Source organism: Schistocerca serialis, chromosome 1, assembly GCF_023864345.2.
Source record: "Schistocerca serialis cubense isolate TAMUIC-IGC-003099 chromosome 1, iqSchSeri2.2, whole genome shotgun sequence".
In the NCBI taxonomy this organism is placed as follows: Eukaryota; Metazoa; Arthropoda; class Insecta; order Orthoptera; family Acrididae; genus Schistocerca; species Schistocerca serialis.
Window position 1 is genome coordinate 543,712,923 of NC_064638.1, and position 25,642 is coordinate 543,738,564.

The following is a 25,642-nucleotide window of genomic DNA, read 5'->3' on the forward strand; positions in this document are numbered from 1 at the left end:
ATAATTTTATGGAGCCAAGTCTGGAGAATTAGCTGCATGCCTTAGTATTTTCCAACTGAGTACCTCAATCGTTTCCCTGACCCATTTAATGGGTCATTATCATGGAGCAATATGAATTAGTGTTGCCTTTTTCCATATTCTGTTTGTTTTTCATGTGATGCTCAATTTCAATTTCTCATTTGTTGTCAGTGTTAATGGTTTCACCATGTTTCAGCAGCTCATGAAAGATGACACCCATCTGATCCCACCAAACACAGAGCAGCGTCTTCTTTCCATAGCAATTTGGTCTTGAAGTGGATGTTGATGGTTTGCCTGGATTCACCCATGATTTACAACATTTAGGATTCTCAAAATATATCCATTTTCATCACCTGTCTCTATTCGATGCAGAAACATCTTTCATTTGTATCTGGCGAGGAGCATTTCAGAAGTGGTCTTTTGATTTGCTTACTGTCTTTCATTCAGTTCATGCCGAACCCTTTTCCCACTTTCTGGACCTTTCCCATAGCTTTCAACCAAAGAGAAACAGATTTATGCATCATATTCAGTTGTTCTGTGAGTTCCTGTTGAGTTTGAGTATCGTCTTCATCCAATAAGGCCTGCAATTCATTGTCTTCAAACATTTTCAACGGTTTCCTGTGCCCGCCATTTCTCACATCAAAATCACCACTTTTGATTTTTTTGAACCACTCGAGACACTGTATTTTTGCAAGAGTGTGGTCAGTGAAAGTTTTGACAAGCATTTGATGCAGTTTTGCAGCAGTTTTCTTCAAATGATAACAGAAAACCAATGCTGTCCACAAATCATAGTTTGTAGGCACAAAACTTGACATGTTTATGGTTTTGAAACAGATAGCAATGTATGGAACTTGGGTAAGTAACTCAAGTTCTGTGTTGACATTCGTTGTCAGATGTTACAAGAAGCAGATGGTGCAGCAGACCCAGTCTCACGGGCCTTACACTAGCAGCATCTGTAGGGAAATTCCAGTTTCATACTTCTACACCTGGTATACCTTTCTGAATCCCACTAACTCTCTTGCCAAGATTACGCTGATCCTAACATGGTAATATGATTAGTTATATTCTTCTTAATATCATTTAATTTTACATCTAATTTGGTAATTTTCCCCTGTGTCTCACTAAATACTCATGTCATCTTCTAAGGTACTTTTTACATTCTTCAGTGCTACTTTTAACATCTTCTTCTTCAATAACAGAAATAACCTCATTTTCTTCTCAGTAGTGCCTGAAACATGAACTACTTCAAAATATGACATTTTACAGGAAGTCAATTCCATTATCCATATTGTAATATTTATTTGGTTGTATCTAGATATTTCTGCACAACAATTGTCTGTTTCAGCTCACAGGACCATTTTCAAGTACACTTGTGGGTGTTGTGAATAATGAATCTTATGTACATCTTACGTATGATCAAGAATATATTTTGAATATAATAGAGGGAAACATTCCACATGGGAAAAATATATCTAAGAACAAAGATGATGTGACTTGCTGAACAGGAACGCTGGCAGGTCGATGGACACACGGGCGGGCACAAGCATGCGCACAGGGGTTCGGGCTTTCGCGACCGACGGTTGCTTTGTCGGGGTGGGGAGGGGGGTGGGGGTGGGAGGGGGGGGATGTGGGTTTTTGGGGGGGAGGGTGGGGAGTCGTTCCGCCGGTCCCGGGAGCGGGGGGACTTGCCTTGGAGGGGGGGGGGGGGGGGGGGGAGAGACGGGTATGTGCTCGCCCACGCGCGCATGTCCGTCCGCGCATGCGCGGACGCGGGCGGACATTTGTAAAGAGCAGATGGATATGTGTGTGTGTGCGAGTGTGTGCCTGTCCTTTTTTCCCCCTAGGATGGGTCTTTCCGCTCCCGGGATTGGGGTGGCTCCTTGCCCTCTCCCTTGGAACCCGCATCCTTTCGTCTTTCCCTCTCCTTCCCTCTTTCCTGGTGGGGCGGCAGTCGGTTGCAAGGGCTTGAATTTTGTGTGTGTGTTTGTGTTTGTTTGTGTGTCTATCGACCTGCCGGCATTTTTGTTTGGTGGGTCACATCATCTTTGTTTTTTTATGTATATATATATATATATATATATATATATATATATATAGCATGTTGATGGATACACAAACATACACACAAAATGTATGTTTGTGTTTGTTTGTGTGTCTATCAGCATGCCAGCACTTTTGTTTGGTGAGTCGCATCATCTTTAAGATTCTGTGGCTTGCCGGGCGAATTCGTTGGTACATTGATAGAAACAATAACAATAACAAACACAAACACACACATGAATTTCGGGCTTTCGCGGCCCACGGTTGCTTCGTCGGGGGGGGGGGGGGATGTGGGTTTTGGGGGAGGGGGTGGGGAGTCGTTCCGGTCCCGGGGGCGGGGCAACTTGCCTTGGGGGGCGGGAGGGGGGGGGGGGAGGACGGGTGTGCACTCGCGCACACGCACGCGTGGGAAGTACTTTTGTTGGGAAGTACTGTTATTACGATCATCTAGCTGTTATAATACAAAATTTTTCATGATAACTATTTGACAGTTGGGATCCTTAGATGTGATATGTTTACACATTTTTCATCTTTGATGGTCATGGATGGTATGTTTGTTGCACAGATATCATATGGTTAAAAAATTTTATGTGTGTGTTATCTGTGATTTCATATGTTTATCCACTCTGAATTAATTTCAATAAAATTTTGTAAATAGCACTTGTGTTTCATAGTGACTCAAGTCAGTTTGTTCACTAAGTCATTCAGGAAATTTTTCATATGAGAGTATAGCTTCAGTTCTTTCAAAATATTCATAGTATGTCCTATAGATATTTTTATGTAAAATTTTTACAGTGTTTGCAATGTGTCCTGCTTTATGGTTTTCATTATTAAGATGCAGGTACAACACTGTCTGATAATTTTCACATGCTCTCTTAAATTCTTTGATACTGCTGTCGATATTTCTTACCATCTGTCTGATGTAGAAAATTTCGTCACAAGAAATTTTGTTGACACCTGGGTTTGAAAATTCTGTAAAGTTCACTTTTCCTGATCAAATTCATGGTTTTTAGATCATTAAATGTAAAAGTGATGAAAATTACAAAAGCAGAATTGTAACACATAAACAGACAGACAGAATATTGCACCCTTAACAGCATAAATGAAACATTAACCACTCAAGGTATTATAGCAGTTAAATCTGATAAAGGAAGTATTACAGTTATTATCAATCAAAGGATTTTATTTTTCATGTTAAGTTCATTTATTGAAAAACTCAAGGAAATTATAATTTATTTTTCCACTTAGTCTCCTGCTTTGGAAGTGCATTTGTCCCACCATATGGGCAGCTTTTTGATGCCCTCATCGTAAAATGAACTGGGTCATGTCACCAGCAAGTTGTGCATGAAGTCTTCCACTCTGCAAATCATCACCCTCCTAGAGCTTCTTTAAGTGGTCTGAATTAATGCAAATCGCAGGCTGGTAAGTCCAAGCTGTAAGGAGGATGGTCAAGTGTAGTCCAGTGCATTTCCTTTAGCTTGGCGGCAGTTAGAGCTGCAGTATGGGGGGTCGCATATTGTCATGGAGGACGATGACCTGTTGAATCAATTGGTCTTGTCTTTTGTGGCAATATGCAACCCTCGTCTTGTTCAACAGTTCATAGTAGTAAGCAGCAATGATTGTTCATGGAAAACATCAATCAGCAAAATGCCTCACTGATTGAAAAAAAAAAAAAAAAAACGCAGTTAGAAGAACCTTTCCAGCTGACAGTTGAGTCTTGGCTTTCATTGGTGCTGCTCCCCTTTCCTCCACCATTCCTTACTGGCTTGTTTGGATTTTGGAGTGTAGTGGTGAACCCATGTTTTGTCACAGGTGATGATCCGACTCAAAAATGCATCACCTTCTTGCACAAACCTTTCTGTAAGCCTCTGACAGACCTCCAAATGTCTTAACTTCAGATTTTCTTTCAAAAGTTTAGGGACACATCTGGAACACACTTTAAGGAACTGTAGGTTGTTTGTGATGATTGCTTGACAGCTCCCGTAACTAATTCTGACGTTCTGAGCAATTACTGATACTCTCACCTGTTGATCATCATCAGTAATGTCTTTAATCACACAAATGTTTTTGCCTGTAATGCTGGTCCAAGATTGGTGATCATGTTGCTGATTTTCCACATGTTCCTGGGGCTTTCTTGAACTTTGTATGCCAGGTGAACACACATGTCCTTGATAATATTTTATCACCAAACTGTGCAGTCAATCTTTAGCAAATTTGATAATCACGTGTTGAGCAATGGAGGAATGCACCTATTGCTCAGACATCGTGAGTATTACTGATGTAACTGTGGAAAATATCTAACAGCATGCTCTCCTCACTTCTAACGGTCTTGCCTAAGCATAACAGAAGCACAGGGCCAGTCCTATGAACTGTTAATGTTCAGGAACAAAAATCCTTTTTGTATTTGATGCCCCCTTGTAACAAAGGTAATGAGTTTATCCATGACAATACAGAAATAAAACATAACCCAACCGAAAAGTTTGTTGCCTACACTAAAAGAACTATAAAATTATAACTAATTTTCACTGACCAAGAAAAGAATACATACAATGTCATGAACCCACACACCCCCACATCACATGCTCAACTTGATATACATAAAACACAAATCCCTGTCCACCCAGTTATAAACTGCCCAATCTACCTATTAAGAAAAGAACTAAATAAATTGTCAACTAGCTTACAAACAATGAAAAATATGCCATGAGAAACTCATGAATCTTAGCCCATCAAAGACATACAAATCATACAAACAGCAACATTAATTTCATTTGATATTACAAATCTGTTCACCAACAGACCAGTTTTGAAAACAACAGATGCTATAAAAAACAACATTCTTCACTACAGAAAAAGATCTGTCACAGCAGCCCACAAATTCACAAATCTGTAAGGCTCATGCTCTCTCAAAGTTATTTTGAATTTAATAAGAAACTTTATACAGAAGCAGATGGTGTTTCAATGGGCAACTATAAAGCAGGACGACTGCAGACACATTCATAAATAAAAATTTTTTAGGTGCAGATAAACCAATATTTCTGTAGCTGTAAATGAACTTGTAGTTCTTAGATATGGTGATGGGTAAAAAACACACAAGTATGACTGGTATAGATGACAATTTATTATCGAGTGTAAGAACATACATGAAAGCATCCAGCATGTTACAAGTCATAAAGTGGACTATTATACCAGAGAGAGTCCACACAATACACTGTTGCTAGAAACCAGAGAGGCATTTTTCCCTCAGGGCAGTGGTGTTATTAGTTTTGTTTGAGTCCACACAGAGCTGCCTCCATCACCTTCCCCCCCCCCCCCCCCCCCCTTACATCTATAGTGATAGCACTGGATGTTGTCATGCTGGAGTGCTGCTTGTGGCTGTGCATGACAGCATGTGTTGCAGTTGGTCACATGGCAGGGCATGAGTGATGCATTTCAAGTTGTGACACATGCTGCAGAACAAAAGGCTGGAGCTGATTGATGATGCTAAGATGGTATTCTTGTAGGTGTTGGATTAAATGAAGAGGTCATCTGAAGCAAGACATACCAGTGCCAGACAGTGTTGCAGATGAGACCATAGAAGATGGGATCAAGATGCAATCTGATCTGAAGCATAGGGTGGAAGGAGTATAATCCTCAGCACTGTGGTGTGCAGGTTCCTCTCATAAAACAGGTGTGATGTGAGTCTGGCTCCACTGTCATCAGAAGGCAGTGGTATGGTACAAGAAAACTGGCATGTGATAGATCCGTTGTCCATCTGATGGGCATAGTGGCAGATATTGGGAGTCAATCTTGAATCTGAAAGCTGGCAGTGAAAGTTTGGCAGTGAAGAAGGCACATCAAATATGAGCTCACCACCATTGATGTCTGGTAGTTTCCACGCAGGCTTTAATCTGTTGATGGAAATGGTGAACTGTGTACCATTAACAATGACATCAAATGTATTCATGCATGTCAGATCACTCTTTGCAGGCCAGAATAGGGGGGAGAATAGAGTGGATCTGATGGTGTCATCATGGAGCATGATGTGGGAGCATGAGGCTAATATCTCATGAATAAACACTTGAGGAATGGAGTGTGGAGTGGGAGCGGGAATATTCTGGCTGCGTGTTCAGCTGTATAAGCTCATATTGATTAAGGTTTGTGGATCATACCTCTGATTCATTTTCTCTCTTAATTGGTGGTCTGTGCTCTTGCATCATATTTTTTGGTTTGAAATGTTTGCAAGGTGGGCAACTGTGGAATGGACAGTCACCAGAGACGAGGAGGAAGGAAGTCATGTGAAGGAAATGTGTGTTGCCAATGAGTGGTGTTTGCTCTGAGGGAGCCATTGCAATGGAAATGACTTTGATTGTGATTAGCTGATTCCACTGCTCTGAAAGGGCACCTCTTACCTGTTGTTGGGCCATGTTGTGTGCTCTTGTTTGGTGGCATAACAGGTTCTGTCATTACTGTCCTATCCTTTGTGATTCTTCCCTGACTTGTGAATTTTTGCTTTCCAGAAAGTCTGGATCTGCCATAGAGTGGTCTGTATCACTTATAGAAACTCTTTGAGCCTGCCTGTCTCTGTGTTCACTGAGTGCCCTATATTGCTTTCCTGAAATATAACTTAGTTGTGATCCCCAGGAGTGACAATTGTGACAATAGTTTTTTATTGTTTGGTTTAAGCATTTCTCCTTGCCAAATGATGCCTAACATTATTTCTGTCACTATCTGCACAAGCAGTGGGAATGTGATGATGATCACAGGTGCTACTGGTGCTGTCATGAACGTTTATAATTAATGACCTCTATTATTTTATGTTTTAGATTCTGTTCTACCCATATCTTTTAGTATATCGGATGCAGTGCTGGAGCTGTGAAATTTTCTGTGTTGGCACCTATAAGTGTTGTAAGACAAGATTCCTTAATTGATTCTTGGAGCCTGATTGGGTCTGCAAGCCATCTTGTACTTGCATCTAATCATTATATTTTTAATAGAACCAACCTAGAAGGACAGTTCAAAAATGTTATTTAAAAATTACTTAAATTATGTTTTAGCTTGGTTATATTAATGTATCTATTCTTGGCTCTCACCACTGTTTAAACTGGAGCCTGATTGCGTCTGCAAGCCATCTTGTACCTGCATCTAATCATTATATTATTAATAGAACCAACCTGGAAGGGAAGTTCGAAAATGTTATTTAAAATTTACTTAAATTATGTTTTAGCTTGGTTATATTAATGTATCTGTTCTTGGTTCTCACCACTGTTTCAACTGTGCTATTCTTGGAATTCTTAGTTTAATCTGTTAATCACTATTTGCTGGGTGTTGTACCTTATTTTGGATTGCCTTTTCAAGCAGCAATTTGCTGAAAGTGTATTATCATACCATTTGCCCTTTTGATATTTCTAGGTAGCTTATTGTTGCATGATGCTTGTTTTACAAGGGCCCTACTGTTGTCCGATGGGTCAGCTACTGTTTCTGCAGTTTATCTGTGCAATTGGCACAGCCTGACGAGGGTGAGTGCACCAGCGGCGTGATATTACTGGACAACATTTGAGGTTTGCCACTGCCGTTACTTTGTGTGAAGCAACTCTATGGCACAGCGACTGCTGTTGGAGTTAAGCTTTCTTTTCTTTGGTTTGTGTGGACCTAAATCTTTTCAGAGTTCACATATTTTTGTCTTTTGGGTTAGATCCCTTTTGGTGTTGTGCCCCTTCTGTGTCAAGTTTATCCTAGGCAGTTGGGTCATTTGCTGGCCCTTGTATCACTTAAATTTGTCACCTTTCTCAAAAGACCTTGTCAAATTTTGATGTGTAATTTAAAACCATCCTGTTATCTTGGGACATTTAAATTTGCTTAAAAATTTTACCTGTTACTAATTTTGTGCTAGTAGTTTCTACATTTGACCAAAAATTTTGCTTTAAATTTGTAAAGTCCCTTAAAAAACCATGTTAAAACTTGGGTCCTTAACTTAAAACCATGGTGTTAGCCTGGTATCATTTTGCTATCATTGTTAAATGGTTAAGCAATGGTGCTTCTTTGAATCCAAAATATACAACTCATTGTTCTAAAACCTTTTGATTTGTAAAAGATTTTTTTATTGTGTTTTACTATTGTGTTGTTTTGTTAAAAAAATGTTTAATAGAATGAACCACTTGGAAAACAACAAATTATGTCATAATTTGGGGCCAAGGCCAACCATGAATTTCTGATAATCTGGCTTGCTAGAGCTCAAATGGTAGCAATGGAGTTTTTACAATTAACAATGACATCAAAATGTTTGTCTACATCAGACCACTCTATAAAGGCCAGAATAGGGGAAGTGTAGAACAAGCCTGATGGTGTCATCATGGAGCATGACACTGGAGCACGAGGCAACTATTTTGTGAATGAACACATGAGACATGGGATGTGGAGTGGGAGGGTGAATATGCTGGCTGTGTGTAACTGGTGTCAGAAGAGTCGTCAGGGGATGGGGATTTGAGTGACAATATTGGCAGGGAGGGATAAAGGTTTGCTGTACAGGAGCTCTACAAGTGAGGTGCAAAGATCTTCTTCGTAGGCTGAACATACCCCCAGCAACACCCACAGAAGGGCCTCAGTCCATTACTCAACACAGCACATCAGAGTGGTCTTGAGTGTCCAGCATCAGCATTTGACCAGTCCATTGTTCTGCTCGTATCTGTGGGCACCACATAGGTTACACAGTTCTGTAACTAAGATAGACTTGAATTGGAGTTCCTGATCACTCATAGTGGAAACCAGGCAACCAAATCAGGATACCCAAATATCAATGAATGCTTTGATGATAGTTCCTTCTGCAATATCTCTGATGGATGTGGCTTCTACCCATCACATTACTCCATGTATCATGGAGAGGATATATTGGAACTTCTCTGACTCCAGGGGCCTGACAAGGTCTACATGGATATGTTGGAAATAAACATGGGGAATCTCAAACATGTCTGGTGAAGGCTGGTCTAATTGACAGCCAAATTCCAGGTTGAGAAAGATATTTCAGGTGGTCAAATGCAGCTTTCCAGAAAGTGCCGGATATATAATGGATTGATTTGTTCTGGAAAACACCACACAGTACATATTTACTGGAGCCTGGAAAGCAGTACTGTTCGAAGTGCAGTCCTATGTTTGGGTCATGGTATAGGGTGGTGATCTGCTGGTCATGGGACTGCATGTCAGCAAGTTGTTCATAGTCAATGTGTAATGTGATCATGGGTATTCCAGACAGGTAGTGACCAACAACATTTTGACAGTTTTTGGTGGCATTCACGAGAGGATGTTGATCTGCGTAGATTGTGAGGGGTCAGGCTTTGATGTCATCCTGAAAGTAACACTATGAGCAGTTCATGGTCAAAGACAGACCACTTTCATTGGTGTTACACAGTTTCTGTTAGAGGAAGTGAAGGGGTTGTGTAATTCCCCCAAGTTCATGTCGAGAACACCCCTAATATCTGTGGTGATTGAAAGGTGAGTGTTAGGAGAAGAGTAGGCTACAGTAGTGGTATTGGCAAGGTTATCTTTGATGCTGTTGAATGTTGTTGTACACATGTAGTCCACTCAAGCCAGTGCTTACCAGTTTTATTTTCGACCGATAGTACCATGATTAGATATAGTAGGGTGGCAGCAGTATTAGGGAGGTGGTGTAAGTAGAAGTTTACCATCCATAAGAAATGGCCTAATTTGTGATAGTCTGTGGGTAGCAAAAACAATTTGATTTAGTTGGTTCTTTCAGAAATGAGGTAGACACCATTGGTGTCAGTGAGGTGGCTGATGAAGGTTACCCCACATTGTTGCAACTGGCACTTGGCATCATTAATGGTCACTCTGTTCTTTGCTAGCATATCAAAAACCAGTCTGAGATGGTGCTCATGCTGTTCTGGTGTTGTGAAGAAAATGAATTTATCGTTGAGATACACATAACAGAAGGACAGTTTGAACAGGATACCATTGATAAAATACTGACAAGATTTTGCTGCACTTCTGAGTCCATAGAGCATGATCAGAAATTCAAAAAGGCTGAATGATGTAATGATAATGGTATTAGGAATGTCCTTCTCACTCACAGGAATTTGTAAGTACAATTTCTTGCAGTTTACCACAATGAAAATTGATTCACCCATAAGAGAGTGTGTAATATCATGAATGTTAGGAATCAGGTAACTGTCAATTATGGTGCATGAGTTTAAAGATCTGTAATCACCACACAGACACCACGTACTGTCTTTCTTTAAGACATGTTTAATAGGTGATGCCAAAGCACTATTGAAGAGGTAGACAATACTTGCTTTTAATTGTTCAACTATGACAGCCTTTGCTGTATATGGATAAAGTGGCATGGTTGGCACCAAACAGGCAGACCTGGGGTGGTGATGATTCAGTGTACTGTTCCATTACTGATAACACTGTACACAAGGGGCTTATGGATATGTGAGGGTGGGATGTCAGTTGTGCTGGCTGGGTCATGCACTGTATTTGATAGTGGCAATTCACTAACCACATTTATGATATCCAGTGAACTGTTGAGTTGGTCTGTGAAGTGCACTGTGGCTTTGTTGAGAGAGAGAGTGGTGTCGATGCACTGCAGATTCAACTTGACATAGGTGTCATGTGATGTCAGTGAGACCATGCCGTGCAAGTCACAGTGTGTCAGTAGCCACAGTAATATTCTGGCAAACATATTTGTTTCTGTCACAGTTATGAGTGGTGGAGAGGAGTACATTAAAATACTGAGTCTGGAGTGATTGAATCTCATTGAGAACAGTGAGGCACTGGAAGAGGTGTTTGTGTGGACTGACGGCAAGATGACTGTCAGAGACTGATATGGATCCTCATCGGGGTGAGGGGAGTTCATCACTGATGGCATCAATGATGGGTCGACCGCCATCCTGCCAAATTAAGATACCACAAGCCAGGTCCGGTAACAGCCAGTAGTATCATAAGAACTCTGCGCCAAGGGCAGGTTATGCAATATTGGTGAGGAAGATGGTCCATGGAAGCAGGTCATCAGGACCCAGATTGATGTCAAGGGTATTTGAGTGATACATAGCAACAGTAATGTTGTTCATCAAGTGAAGCTGAACATACAACATAACAGCAAGAGAAAGATGTGCCAGTCAGGGGCATGGTGCTGATGCCAGCCCCTGTATCAACAAGTAGGCAGTTTTGTGTTGTGCAGGCAAACACATAGAGGTGAGAGCTGCAATTTCAGGGTTGATAGTGCTCATACGTCACAAACATGGTGGCCAACAGTTGTATGCTGCATTCCTGAACTGAGAGTGAAGACAGCAGTAGCATGGGGCATGGCTGGAGTTGCAGGTAAGGCTGTGTTACCAGGTGGGTGGGTCTGTGTGTCAACACACTAAAGGTCATTGTCCCTCATGAGGACTGGAGCTAGTAGCTCGGACAAAGATGGGTAAATTCAGTAGGCCTCAGTAGTATCATGGTGGGTCACATGACAAAATGGCTGATTCTTTGTTGGTGTTGACTTACAGCAGGCATTCTATCTGCAAGATGTAGTTTCATATCAAGGGGTTCCTGTTCATGCAAAATCATTGTGAGTTGCACCTGTGATGGCAGTTTCTTGACCCACAGATTCGGGTCAGGCATAAGACTGATGTCCACCAGGGTTCAGAGGCAGCACCATAACTGTGATGGAATGCTGTCATTAATGGCTTCCTTATAAATAACCTGTCTAATATATTAATCTGGTGTCCATAAAAGATGCTGGAGCAGCCAAGGGGAGTGCAAAAAATAAGTCATTAATCAAACCCACCTACTCGTTGAGGTGGCTCAAGGTGATGGAGAATTTAGCACCATCATGTATTACTCCATGTGCAGCCATGATGCACTCACTGACAACAAAACAATTGGATGGTCAATTGTTGTGGAATGGTGGAAGCTTGAATATTGGATAAAAGGTAGTTGAGTAATCATCAGGTTGTAGTCATGGAATAGGCTGGTGAGTGAGCAAGCTGGTATACCAAAATCCATCATGGCAGGTTCAGCAGCAGCACCATTAGCTAAAAGTTCATTCCACTGTATCAACTGTTGTGAGATGGGATTGTAGACAGACACAACATGGAGTGCATAATGTATGTGGACAAAGAAAATGGAACAGAACATCGCACAGTCTGTTGCGTGGAAAACACTGTAAAAGTCGTGGGTGCAGTAGGAACATCCTGCACACTGGACAAAATGTCTGCCTGATGCCACTGTTCAGGCAGCAGTGTACACACACACACACACACACACACACACACACACACACACACACACACACTCACACTCACACAATACACACAATGCAGTAAGCATGACATGCTCAAGTGGGAAATGTAGACTGGAACATTGTGCAGTCAGAGAGTTGGAAAAACCAAAAATGCCATGTGTGCGATAGATACTCCATGCGCACTTGAGAAAGCATAGGTCTGATGCCTCTGTTCAGGTACGAGGTCAACATTGTTCACCTTTGGCACATGGCACTGCTGCATCACAGGAGAGCTTCTGTAAAGTTTGGAAGGTAGGAGACGAGATACTGGCAGAAGTAAAGCTGTGAGTACCGGGCGTGAGTTGTGCTTTGGTAGCTCAGTTGGTAGAGCACTTGCCTGCAAAAGGCAAAGGTCCCAAGTTCGAGTCTCGGTCAGGCACACAGTTTTAATCTGCCAGGAAGTTTCAGTATACAAAAGTTTACAAAAATTGCAAATGACAATTTTGCACAATTAAAAGAAGATGCAGGTACTTGTTTAGACGAAATTTGAAACTTCAAATCAAAGTTCTGAGAAATCGAACACTCTCTTGCTACAAAATCTTTCAGTAATTACAATCCATTGTGGAACAATGTCAATGTTAAAACATTTTCAGGGGAAGGGAATATACATCCAGTTGATTTCATGTGCCAGATAAAAGATAATTTTGGCAATGAAATGAGTGATAATTTGAAAATCAAAATTTTTGAAAGAATTTTGGATGGGGCGGCTTTGTCATGGGTGAACCAAGCAATCAAAACTGAAACGTCATTTAATGAGGTAGAACATGCTTTCATGAACAAATTTTGGTCAGAGATTAGAGAAGCCATAATTAAGTCTGAATTTTTGAATGGCCCAAACTTCAAGCAGAGTAGTGATCAAATGAAAACCTTTTGTGAACAACAGTTAAGAACTTTAGTATATCTTGATAAACCATTTGATGAAATGATCCAAATAGATGCCTTAAAATGTAGATTGCCACACAGGGTACAGAGGAGTCTGATCTATGGGCATGACAACACTACTGAGGAATTTTTAAGATTTGTAGACAAATTAGATTTAGCCTGGGAAAGAAATTAAAGCCAAGATGACAGTAGAAATGGAAACAACAGAGCTTCCAATGATCATTTCGAACATAAGGATGTTGCTGTTGTTGTGGTCTTCAGTCCAGAGACTGGTTTGATGCAGTTCTCCATGCTACTCTATCCTGTGCAAGCTTCTTCTTCTCCCAGTACTTACAGCAACCTACATCCTTCTGAATCTGCTTAGTGTATTCATCTCTTGGTCTCCCTCTAGGATTTTTACCCTCCACGCTGCCCTCCATACTAAATTTGTGATCCCTTGATGCCTCAGAACATGCCCTACCAACCGGTCCCTTCTTCTTGTCAAGTTGTGCCACAAACTCCTCTTCTCCCCTATTCTATTCAATACCTCTGCATTAGTTATGTGATCTACCCATCTAATCTTCAGCATTCTTCTGTAGCACCACATTTCGAAAGCTTCTATTCTCTTCTTGTCCAAACTATTTACCGTCCAAGGTTTAACTTCCATACAAGGCTACACTCCATACAATACTTTCAGAAACCACTTCCTGACACTTAAATCTATACTCAATGTTAACAAATTTCTCTTCTTCAGAAACACTTCCCTTTCCATTGCCAGTCTACATTTTATATCCTCTCTACTTCAACCATCATCAGTTATTTTGCTCCTCAAATAGCAAAACTCCTTTACTACTTTAAGTGTCTCATTTCCTAATCTAATTCCCTCAGCATCGCCCAACTTAATTCGACTACATTCCATTATTCTCGTTTTGCTTTTGTTGATGTTCATCTTATATCCTCCTTTCAAGACACTTTCCATTCCGTTCAACTGCTCTTCCAAGTCCTTTGCTGTCTCTGACAGAATTACAATGTCATCGGCGAGCCTCAAAGTTTTTATTTCTTCTCCATGGATTTTAATACCTGCTCTGAATTTTTCTTTCATTTCCTTTACTGCTTGCTCAATATACAGATTGAATAACATCGGCGAGAGGCTACAACCCTGTCTCACTCCCTTCCCAACCACTGCTTCCCTTTCATGCCCCTCGACTCTTATAACTGCCATCTGGTTTCTGTACAAATTGTAAATAGCATTTTGCTCCCTGTATTTTACCCCTGCTACCTACAGAATTTGAAAGTCAACATTGTCAAAAGCTTTCTCTAAGTCTACAAATGCTAGAAATGTAGGTTTGCCTTTCCTTAATCTTTCTTCTTAGATAAGGCGTAAGGTCAGTATTGTCTCAGGTGTTCCAACATTTCTACAGAATCCAAACTGATCTTCCCCGAGGTCGACTTCTACCACTTTTTCCATTCGTCTGTAAAGAATTTGCATTAGTATTTTGCAGCTGTGATTTATTAAACTGATAGTTCGGTAATTTTCACATCTGTCAACACCTGCTTCTTTAGGATTGGAGTTATTATATTCTTCTTGAAGTCTGAGGGTATTTCGCTTGTCTCACACATCTTGCTCACCAGATGGTAGAGTTTTGTCATGACTGGCTCTCACAAGGCTGTCAGTAGTGCTAATGGATTGTTGTCTACTCCCAGGGCCTTGTTTCGACTCAGGTCTTTCAGTGCTCTGTCAAACTCTTCACGCAGTGTCGTATCTCCCATTTCATCTTCATCTACATCCTCTTCCATTTCCATAATATTGTCCTCAAGTACATCGCCCTTGTATAGAGCCTCTGTATACTCCTTCCACCTTTCTGCTTTCCCTTCTTTGCTTAGAACTGGGTTTCCATCTGAGCTCTTGATATTCATACAAGTGGTTCTCTTTCCTCCAAAGGTCTCTTTAATTTTCCTGTAGGCAGTATCTGTCTTACCCCTTGTGAGATAAGCCTCTACATCCTTACATTTGTCCTCTAGCCATCCCTGCTTAGCAGTTTTGCACTTGCTGTCGATCTCATTTTTGGGACGTTTGTATTCCTTTTTGCCTGCTTCATTTACTGCATTTTTATATTTTCTCCTTTCATCAATTAACTTCAATATTTCTTCTGTTATCCAAGGATTTCTATCAGCCCTCAACTTTTTACCTACTTGATCCTCTGCTTTCTTCACTACTTCATTCCTCAGAGCTACACATTCTTCTTCTACTGTATTTCTTTCCCCCATTCCTGTCAATTGTCCCCTTATGCTCTCCCTGAAACTCTGTACAACCTCTGGTTTAGTCAGTTTATCCAGGTCCCATTTCCTTAAATTCCCACCTTTTGCTGTTTCTTCAGTTTTAATCTACAGTTCATAACCAATAGATTGTGGTCAGAGTCCACATCTGCCCCTGGAAATGTCTTACAATTTAAAACCTGGTTCCTAAATCTCTTTCTTACCATTATATAGTCTATTTGATACCTTTTAGTATCTCCAGGTTTCTTCCATGTATACAACCTTTTTCCATGATTCTTGAACCAAATGTTAGCTATGATTAAGTTATGCTCTGTGCAAAATTCTACCAGACGGCTTCCTCTTTCATTACTTACCCCCAATCTGTATTCACCTACTATGTTTCCTTCTCTCCCTTTTCCTACTCTCAAATTCCAGTCACCCATGACTATTAAATTTTCGTCTCCCTTCATTACCTGAATAATTTCTTTTATCTCATCATACATTTCATCAATTTCTTCATCATCTGCAGAGCTAGTTGGCATATAAACTTGTACTACTGTAGTAGGCATGGGCTTTGTGTCTATCTTGGCTACAATAATGCGTTCACTATGCTGTTTGCAGTAGCTTATCTGCACTCCTATTTTGTTATTCATTATTAAAGCAACTCGTGCATTACCCCTATTTGATTTTGTATTTATAACCCTGTATTCGCCTGACCAAAAGTCTTGTTCCTCCTGCCACTGAACTCCACTAATTCCCTCTATATGTAACTTTAACCTATCCATTTCCCTTTTTATATTTTCTAATCTACCTGCCCGGTTAAGGGATCTGACATTCCACGCTCCGATCCGTAGAATGCCAGTTTTCTTTCTCCTGATAACTACATCCTCCTGAGTAGTCCCTGCCCGGAGATCCGAATGGGGGAGTATTTTACCTCCGGAATATTTTACCCAAGAGGATGCTATCATCATTTAATCATACAGTTAAGCTGCATGCCCTCAAGAATAATTACGGCTGTAGTTTCCCCTTGCTTTCAGCCGTTCGCAGTACCAGTACATTAGGATAGGAGGGGAGATTTTAGAAATGAACATTATAGGGGAAAATACCAAGGGAATAATAGATTCGGAAAGGAAAATTATGGGGAAAGAAATGACAAACAGAGACCTGAAAACATAAATTTTGAACTAAGAAATAGGCAGTGAAGACAAGTTCAAGGCAATAATGGTGACAATTGTGAAGGAATGGTCCGGAAAATTAAGGCCTGCATCCTTCGGAGTCTGGCAGAGTGAGGCAAATAGAAATAATAATTATAAACAGGCACATTGTGGTAATTTCGGAAGGGGAAGGGTTAGAACAAATAGGACATACCAAAATTTTGTTTCCAGAACATAACCTGAAGTAAATGGAATGAAGTTTGATAGAGCATTTTGGAAACTTTTTTATGTGAAAACAAAGATAAACAAAAAAGTAGAAGAAAATTTGAATTTAAATTAGAAGAAAGCATTTTGACAAATTTCTTTGACAGTAGTAATGCAGTAGTAGCTACTAATAGTGTTGAAAACAGATTTGCTGAGTATGGATTAGTGAAAATGTTGGGTTATTGTGGAATGAGTGAAAAAGCTGATACTGGTGTTGTATGTTTGGAAGTGGATGATCATGTACATGGCAATGGAAGTGAGAATGACAGTGTAATTCCAGATGAAATTGCAGTAGACAATAGACAAAAAATGAGTATGTGGTAGAACAGAATGGTCACAGTGTTGAGATTGTTGAAGAAGTGCGTGAAGAGAGAAATGAGTTTGGTGTCGAAAATGGTACTAATTGTGATGATGGTGTTTATAATGATGATGATGATGATATTGATGATGATGATGATGATGTTGATGATGATATGTTGCTTATAGAATTGGACAGAATGGTGTATGCAGAAGTGAAGGTTGATGATTGTGTGCTGAATGATTCTGGAAACTTTGATGTAAGCTAGAGTGATGATTTTGAGACAAGTAGAGAAGTGCATGATAGTTTATTGTTGCCAGTAGATATCTGTGATGTTGTGGCTGAATGTAGTGACTATAGTAACAGATGTAACCATAGTGACCAAAAGTTTGAAATCATAAAAGAAATTTGTCAAAATGTGCATTTAGGAAAGGAAAGTTGTTTTGGAAGTTTGGAACAAGTACCTAAAAGTAATTCAATCAGTGAATGTGCACAAGTAGTTGAGGAAGGGAGTGTGTCTGTTGAAATCAGTTGCTTGCAGACAGATTAGAGGGACAGTTGCAAAAACAATCACCCAGTTAATGAAAGTACCACAAAAGTGAATAAACAACCAGCAAATAGTAAATTTGTGTTGAAGAATGTATACTTGATGCCACACAGACAAATCCATGTTGTACACCACGCCATGACACATTATGAATATTCTGACCCAGTAATAATGAAAATAACTAATTGTAAGAAAATTACAAATCATAAAAGGTGCAATTAATGTTCACTGCTTTCTGTAAATTCAAACACAGATAAGTAAGAAATCAGATAACTTAACACATTTGAAGCTAATACTGTAAAATATTTTTTGTAGTTTATATTCATATTTCTTTTATGTGTAAATATTTGCATATTTTTACCTATATTTTGTCTATTCATAGAGTGGGGGTGAAAAGTGTATATTTCAACATTTATGTATGCTTTTACCTAGCATAGATTGGAGGTTGTTTGATATTTATGTAGGACCATTTGAATCTGTTATTTGGACTCAGGAATGTTACTCAGCTAAAATTATCCAGAGAACCTTGATCACTCATATAACATCACAAGAATTGTTTTTCCTACTCAGCATTTGCACGATCTAGAAGGAAGACCTCAAAGGCACAATAGCTGAGTTCATATATGACAGAACATTGTTCTCCCTGTTGAACTTGTGAGCCCTTCTGCTTCTCTCCCTCAGTCTGGCTTACCTTCCTTCGTGGCCCGTGTCAGACGCCATTTCATCAACCTCCACATCCCTCCACCCGCCAGCTATTCCTGCCCTAAGGTCATGTCTCGATATCTCTGAAAAATTGCGAGTACATCATTCTCCAAGATGACACTGTCCGTGCTCCCCTCCAACTTCCATATACTGGCCCGTACGAAGTTCTCCGGTGCTCAGCCAACACCTATGACATCCAGATAAAAGATTCAGCTGTTACAGTCTGTCTCAACAGACTTAAGCCTGCTCATGTTAAGCCCGTTTCTACTCCCCTTCAGGCCATGACCACACCACTCACTGTCATGGCTCATGACGCTCCAACCACTCCCTCCACGTCGGACTTACTCATTCAGTCGAGTGACTTCCAGCTCCAATTCTTGAGCTCTTCTCCAACCTCGCCCTCTACTCTGGTCTTATGCACTCCATCGAGTGATCACATGCTCCGCATGTCGAGCTTGCCTACGATCACACCCTCACCGCCGGGCCCTTCTCCAGTCCCTTCGACCTCTCCCCTGTCACCTGCCTCACCCTGTCGAAGTTTCTCACGCCCCCCCCCCCCCCCCCATCTTGAACATGCCCTCCCTTGAGGTGTTGGTGCCTGTCTCCCTGGACATAATCCACAACATCTCTATAATACTACGCGTTGACGCACTGTTCGTCATGTGTTTCCCTTCATCAGGTGCTCATGGCACAACCTCCGCCATTTCCTGCCACCTTGTGAAGTGTGTTCCCCTCTCGCCCAATGTCAACCTGGACATGTTTCATGTGTTCGCCATGCCACGCCCACCAGAGACATCATCGTCATCGCTCCGTTCCTCCTGCAAACCATCGGCCTACCTTTCGCCGCACGACCAGCACGCCCAGTACGATGGCCAGCGGGGCTTCAACGACTTCCACGTTCGGTGGCCAGACCTTCCTTGACGACATATACGCACACAGTTCCCCGACGATGCACCACCCCTGCCGACGCCTTAGTCATTCCCCCCCCCCCTCCCCCCGGCCTCTCAGAAGTATCTTTGTGTAGTTCCGCCATCCAGTTCTGTGTAAGCATTACTTGTGTGAAGATGTGAATAAATGAACTCCTGATTATAAGATGTTGTTTGGTGTATCTCTCCTGAGCATGCACCTCACCTTGAATGGCTCTGTCTGTGGAGCATGAGGAAGATAGAAATTTATGGTGAAGATAGCTATTGGGACAGAAGTGTTTCTGATTCCCAGGTTTTGAGATTCATACAGTTTTTCTTTTCATGTTATTTCTGGTGCTTCAATGAGCATTATGATCAGCCATTGGTAGTCTTGTTTAATAATTCTTTTACGCTTTAGTACTATAAGATACAGATGATGTTTGCTACATGTCTGGTATCTGAATATATTACGCTATCTGTTTGATATAGATATAAGATGTTCTGCATATTACTCTTGTCATAATGTCTGCTCAAATTGGCAAACTGCTTAGCTATACATCTCATGTGTTGTAGGAAGTTTGAACGGAAATTTGTAATGGTGAAGGAAGTAGAATAGGTGCTGTATGTTACAGCAAGCCATTGCTTTTCACTAATGTGATGTAATTAATGAAAACAAGTCCAATTTTATCTTATTATATCATTTATGTTCTGACAGTCATAAACAATCGCTATGTAATGTGCAGCAAAATGCGAAACTATGGTAATATGGTGTTTCAAAGATTAGGTATTTGTCTGAAGCCCATGAGGATTTGTATTTCTGTAAAGCTGTTTTTCTTGTAGATGTCTGCTTTCAAATGGAGACTAGGTCATTCATTATTCTTTACTTGATATGGGAAAGTTTAAACCATACCTTTAGAATGGCTGAACTAACCATTTCTTTATAACATTTAACCTGTTCAGATGTAACCTGTAATACTTCACCCTTTAACACCTATGTTGGAATTTTCCTTTATCTGTGCCCAATTTTATTTGCTGTCTAATCTGATGTTGGTACATCATGTCTAATGTGGTGAAGATCATTGAGAAGTCTGTCAGCTGGATATTGAGCAGTATATATTCTGGGAGTGCCTTGCTGGTACTTAATTTACCAATGTAAATCTGATTCTATGGTGACATGTGGCCATGGTGGCTCTCAGTCTCTACAAGAAGATGCTGAAAAATTTGGGATGACAACTTTTAAGCTACGAGAACAAGATGCCTTTGACAGTTATTGTGGGCAAATCCCTCTATCTGTCCTTGTGTTTTCCTGACCTGAAACGTGGCTTGTAAAGAAGTAAAGACTTTTGGTCCTGCAAGTGGTACAGTCATTATGTCTTGGTGTATTTCAACAGTTGAAAACTGACATAATTTTTCAATGAAAATAGATGTCTGAAAGGCTAACAATTACTGTTTCTTGTAAGTTGCTTGACAACTACCTTTACATGATGCAATGCACACTATAGTCATCTGTTTAATCTGGTCTATCTAGACTTAATACAATGATATACCGTTAAATGTAATATAATTCTCTATAATCACTCATTGACAATGTAGTCTCAAACTTACGACTGTTTATTTATACATGCTGCTGCTTGAAATATCTTTTACCTCTGCCTTGTCAATTGGAAAGGGAATGTATACGTCACTTGGCTGAGATTTTGGTAACTTAAATTTTGTATCTCAGGGCTGCCTCCTGCTTAATTTTGAAAATGTGTCAATTTTTTCTCATTTTCACACTTGACTTTATGGTGTTTAGCAAATATAGTGATGCATGAGAAAGTTCTTCCCATAATGTGAACATTATAACACTTGCATTATCTGCGCAAAGAGGCATCTCACTTTGTTGATTTATTGACATAGGATATGCAGTAATTTGATATGATATTTGTGTACCTTATTTCTATATTTTCATGTTTATGTACAAATTATGTTTGAGCTGGAACATATATCAGAGGAAAACAGTAATTCTATGCCTCGCTTTAGTTTTTCCATATTTATGTATCAGTTATGTCACAGGTTTCAATATTTTCATGTTTATGTAATTAATTATGTTTAATCAAACTCAGATATTAGAGGGACTGCTTGTAAGTCAGCTGGTTGTATCTAGCATTTGTTACTTGAATTAACCAACACAGTGTTAAATATGTCAATTACTCTGTCTTGCAGAATGTTAATTGTTTACCCTTCATTGATCAGTCAATAGGGAGTGTTGAGGTTAATTTTTGGGGACTGTGAAGGTCAAGCTGTGGCAAGTCCATTCTATAAGGAATGCCAAGCACACTTCTCCCTCTGGCGCCTCAGTGAAGTACTGGAACAGGAGGGATCCTGGGGAGGAGGGTAGGGGGGGTAGGGGTGTTCCAATCTTCGGGGTCTGTCATCTTTCCTTCTTCAGCTCCAACACTCTGAATCTTCTGTTTCATTTCTTACTTCTCATCAGAGTACCAAGCCTTCCTTCCCTCTGTCCACACGCGTTTGTCTATATTGCTGAGACCCTTCTCATTTACCATGTCAACTCTTGTTGTTGTTGACTAAAGTCTATTTTATAGGAGGATAAGGGAAACAAGCTAGTATTTCTGCACTACTGAAGATAATTAATTCACTTAAATATGTTTTATATATAATGCTCAAACCAACTTACCAATGTATAAAGCCTGTTCATATTTCTGTCATGATGTACCAGTCACTTATGATTCATTTATTGTGTATTCACACCCAAGTGGTGGTCACTTACCAATGTATAAAGCCTATTCAAATTTTTGTCATGATGTACCAGTCACTTATGATCCATTTATTGTGTATTCACACCTAAGTGATGAACTCTTACCAATGTATAGCACCTAACCATATTTTGTCATGATGTATCAGTCATTTCTGATTCATTTATTGTGTATTCACACCCAAGTGGTGAACACTTACCTATGTATAATGCCCAACCACATTACTGTTGTGATGTTCCAATCACATATAAAACACAACCAATATGGTGTATTAGTCACTTATTTAAGTTATTGTATGTTGTTACTCAAAGCAACATGCAACCACATTCTTGATATCTCAATACCACTATATGTTGGCACTTACTCTGAAGGAAAAAGCAATGACTGAATTGCATAAATATTTTATGAAAGTAATCACTATATGTTTGTAAGGACAGAAGTGAAACATTGGAAGTGTGGGTCAGCCAAGTTGGCATGGGGGTCAGTACTTCGTGTGAACTTGCACAGAAAACATGTAGCTTGTTGAGTAAGCTTCATTTCATTATTGTAAGTATGTTACTACTTATTTCAGTTTTGTAAAGATGCTTTGATTTTTCGTGAATAAAATAAACCACACATTGAAACATAATACAGAATTAAATATTCATTTAATCAAATAGTTAAATGTTACAGCAACTGTCTAAGAATCCAGGACTATGGCTGCAACAGATCATCTGCAACGATGAGTACATGACCTTACGTCAAACTAATTGATAGATACGTTTTATGGCAGAAATAGACAGGATGTAAAATGTAGACTGACAATGGCAAGAACAGCATTTCTGAAGAAGAAAATTTGTTAAAGCGGAATACAGATTTAAGTGTTAGGAAGTCTTTTCTGAAGGTATTTGTGTGGAATATGGAAGTAAAATATGGAGGATAAACAGCTAAGACAAACAGAGAATGGAAGCTTTCAAAATGCACTGCTACAGAAGAACCTTGAAGATTAGATTGGTCAGTCATGTAACCAATGAAAAAGTACTGCATAGAATTGGAGAGACAAGAAATTTGAGGCACAACTTGACCAAAAGAAGGGATTGACTGGTAGAACACATTCTGAGACATCAAGGAATCATCAGTTTAGTACTGAAGGGAAGTTTGTATTTGAAAAAATTCTAGAGGGAGACCAAGAAATGAATACAGTAACCAGATTCAGAAGGATTTGGGTTGCAGTAGTTAATCAGAGATAAAGAGGTTCGCACGGGATGGAGTAACATGGACAGCTGCATCAAACCAGTGTTCGGACTGAAGACCACAACAACTATATAACTGAGGAAGGAGACAGAAATATTCTATTTATATATACAGCACCAGAAAAGCCGAGAAGAAAAGAAATGAAACTGCCACAAGTATTTGCAGTTGGTCAAAATGTATTGAACTGATACCCAATCAAATTTCAGTTCAAGGCCTGTATGAAATTTTGCTCCACCCCAAAGAGTGGCAAAAATACAAAAGGTTCTTGATGACATTAAATTTATAGTACTGCTGAGATGCACCCAATAGTTTTCTTCATCCTCCCACAAATGAAACAGCCAGGTATGGACATCATCAATTTCAAGCAAATGTTTGTGTTCACCTGTTATCCAAATCTGAACTGTGTTCCTATGGCTGCACTTTTCATTCCAAACCAAAAAATACAAAGATTATAATTAGAATAGATGTCAAGTAAAGTTTAAATAGGAGAAGAATTAATAATGAAATAGCATCTAAGACATTTTAACTCTATGTGATCAAAAAGAACATAAAAAAGTTTGTACTTAAGTTATAAATATAATGGAAATTCCTGGATGGGACAATACATAACATAGCGGAAAGCAACCACACACCTATAAGCAGACTGATGTGTAGTGCATAGACACACATAACAGGAAACAGTATTCACACTAACTTTGGAGCTGTTATACACACATTCAAATTAACACAACCACAGCTATGGTGAGACACATTATCATCAATTATTGAGAGCCATTGCTTGAACTAGTGGAGATGGGGTGGAAATAATGAAGTATACATGAGGCAAGGAAGCCATAGTGGGACAGTGTCAGGTCTTTCACCAGATGACTCAGCAGTTGCACAACAAGGTGAAAGGAGTTCAGTGAGCAGAGTCTGCCTCTAAGCTGAATGGTAACGTGCTTGCCTCTCATGCAGTAGGCCTGGGTTTTATTCCTGGACGGGTTGGAAATTTTCTCCACTCGTGGACTGGGTGTTGTGTGGTCCTCATCATCATTTCATGCTCATCACTGGCACATGAGTGCCCAATGTGGTGTCGACTGCAATAAGACTTGCATTTGGCAGCTGAACATCCCTGGACAGGGTCTCCTGGTCAGTAATGCCATATAATCATTTCATTCCCATTTCCAAGGATTAGAGCGTATAAGAGACATAAAAGAGAGGCAGAGAGGAAGGGAGGAGGAAAGAGAGGAAGTGGAGATGAAGAGAGAGATACGAAGGGGAGAGAGGAAGGAAGAGGGGTAAAAATTGGAAGCGAGGAGGATAGAATAAGGGGAAGAGAGGGGGGAGAGAGAAGAGAGAGAGGAAAAAGGTGGGAGGGAGGGAGCAAGGGAGAGAAAGAGAGAGGGGGGGGGGCAGAGTTGTGGGAGAAGGCAGTAATGATCTGTCTGGGGAAGGAGTGGTGTGAACAGAAGAGAGAAGGAAAAAGATAGGGCAAGACAGTGGGAATCGGGTTAGTGGAGGTAAAAGGGCAGTGGGATTGTGAGAGCACAGGATATGTCTTGAGAGGGTACAGTTTGGTCTCAGTGTGGTTATGTGTGTGAATGTGCATACTTTTGCTAGAAAAAGAGTAAGAGCTTGAAAGATAATGTGGTTATTCTTTTCCATTATGTGCTTGTATATTCCAAATGTTAAGTCCACTACACATCAGTGATTGCTTTTCCTTATTTTATGAGTTGCACTTAAATAAAACTTGTACTTACAGGCCCATAGCTATGAAACGTAAGGTAGAGCTTCAGGCGATCTCTAATTGACATGACATAAGCCCTAAATGCCTGTGTTTCCACTTCAGAGAAGGGCTTTTCTCCTGCATAACAACCTGAGCATGGATCACTGCTAGCACCACATTCTGTCACAAAACCAAAATGATTTTTAGGATAGTACCACAAAATATTAAATTATATCTCAAGAGCAAAAGACTACAAAAATAATGTTATTGACAATATTTACAAAAGTAAAATAACTGTATTTCTTATATTATTTTCCACAGAGACCCCACTGCAATTTGATAACATGAGCACAATCATTTTATTGCACACTTCATTGACAAGTTTGAAACTGAAAAATGTCACAGTTCCAAATCAATGAAAGATACACATACCAGCATCATCTATTAGGAAAGGAATATTTGGCAATGTTGATAAATCTGGATATGGATTCAAACACAGAAAAACGTACATCTCAGAAGACAATGAGAGAAACATCCAAAAAGCTGAAATTACTGTTTTCAGTGGGGAAAGAAGAGAAAAAAAACAGGTAATTGTTGAGTAATATTATCATCTTCCACATCATAAAAAGCTTCAGT

General features: G+C 40.0%; 1 protein-coding gene across 1 annotated transcript in view; it reads right to left on the reverse strand.

Annotated features, from left to right (window-relative positions):
- LOC126412383 (carboxypeptidase B-like) overlaps nt 1-25,642 on the reverse strand; it is a 235,916-nt gene that overhangs the window by 100,009 nt on the left and 110,265 nt on the right. The window contains exon 3 of the mRNA XM_050081999.1: nt 25,041-25,186. Within this exon, the coding sequence (XP_049937956.1) occupies nt 25,041-25,186 (146 nt within the window). The remainder of the gene's footprint in view (nt 1-25,040; nt 25,187-25,642) is intronic.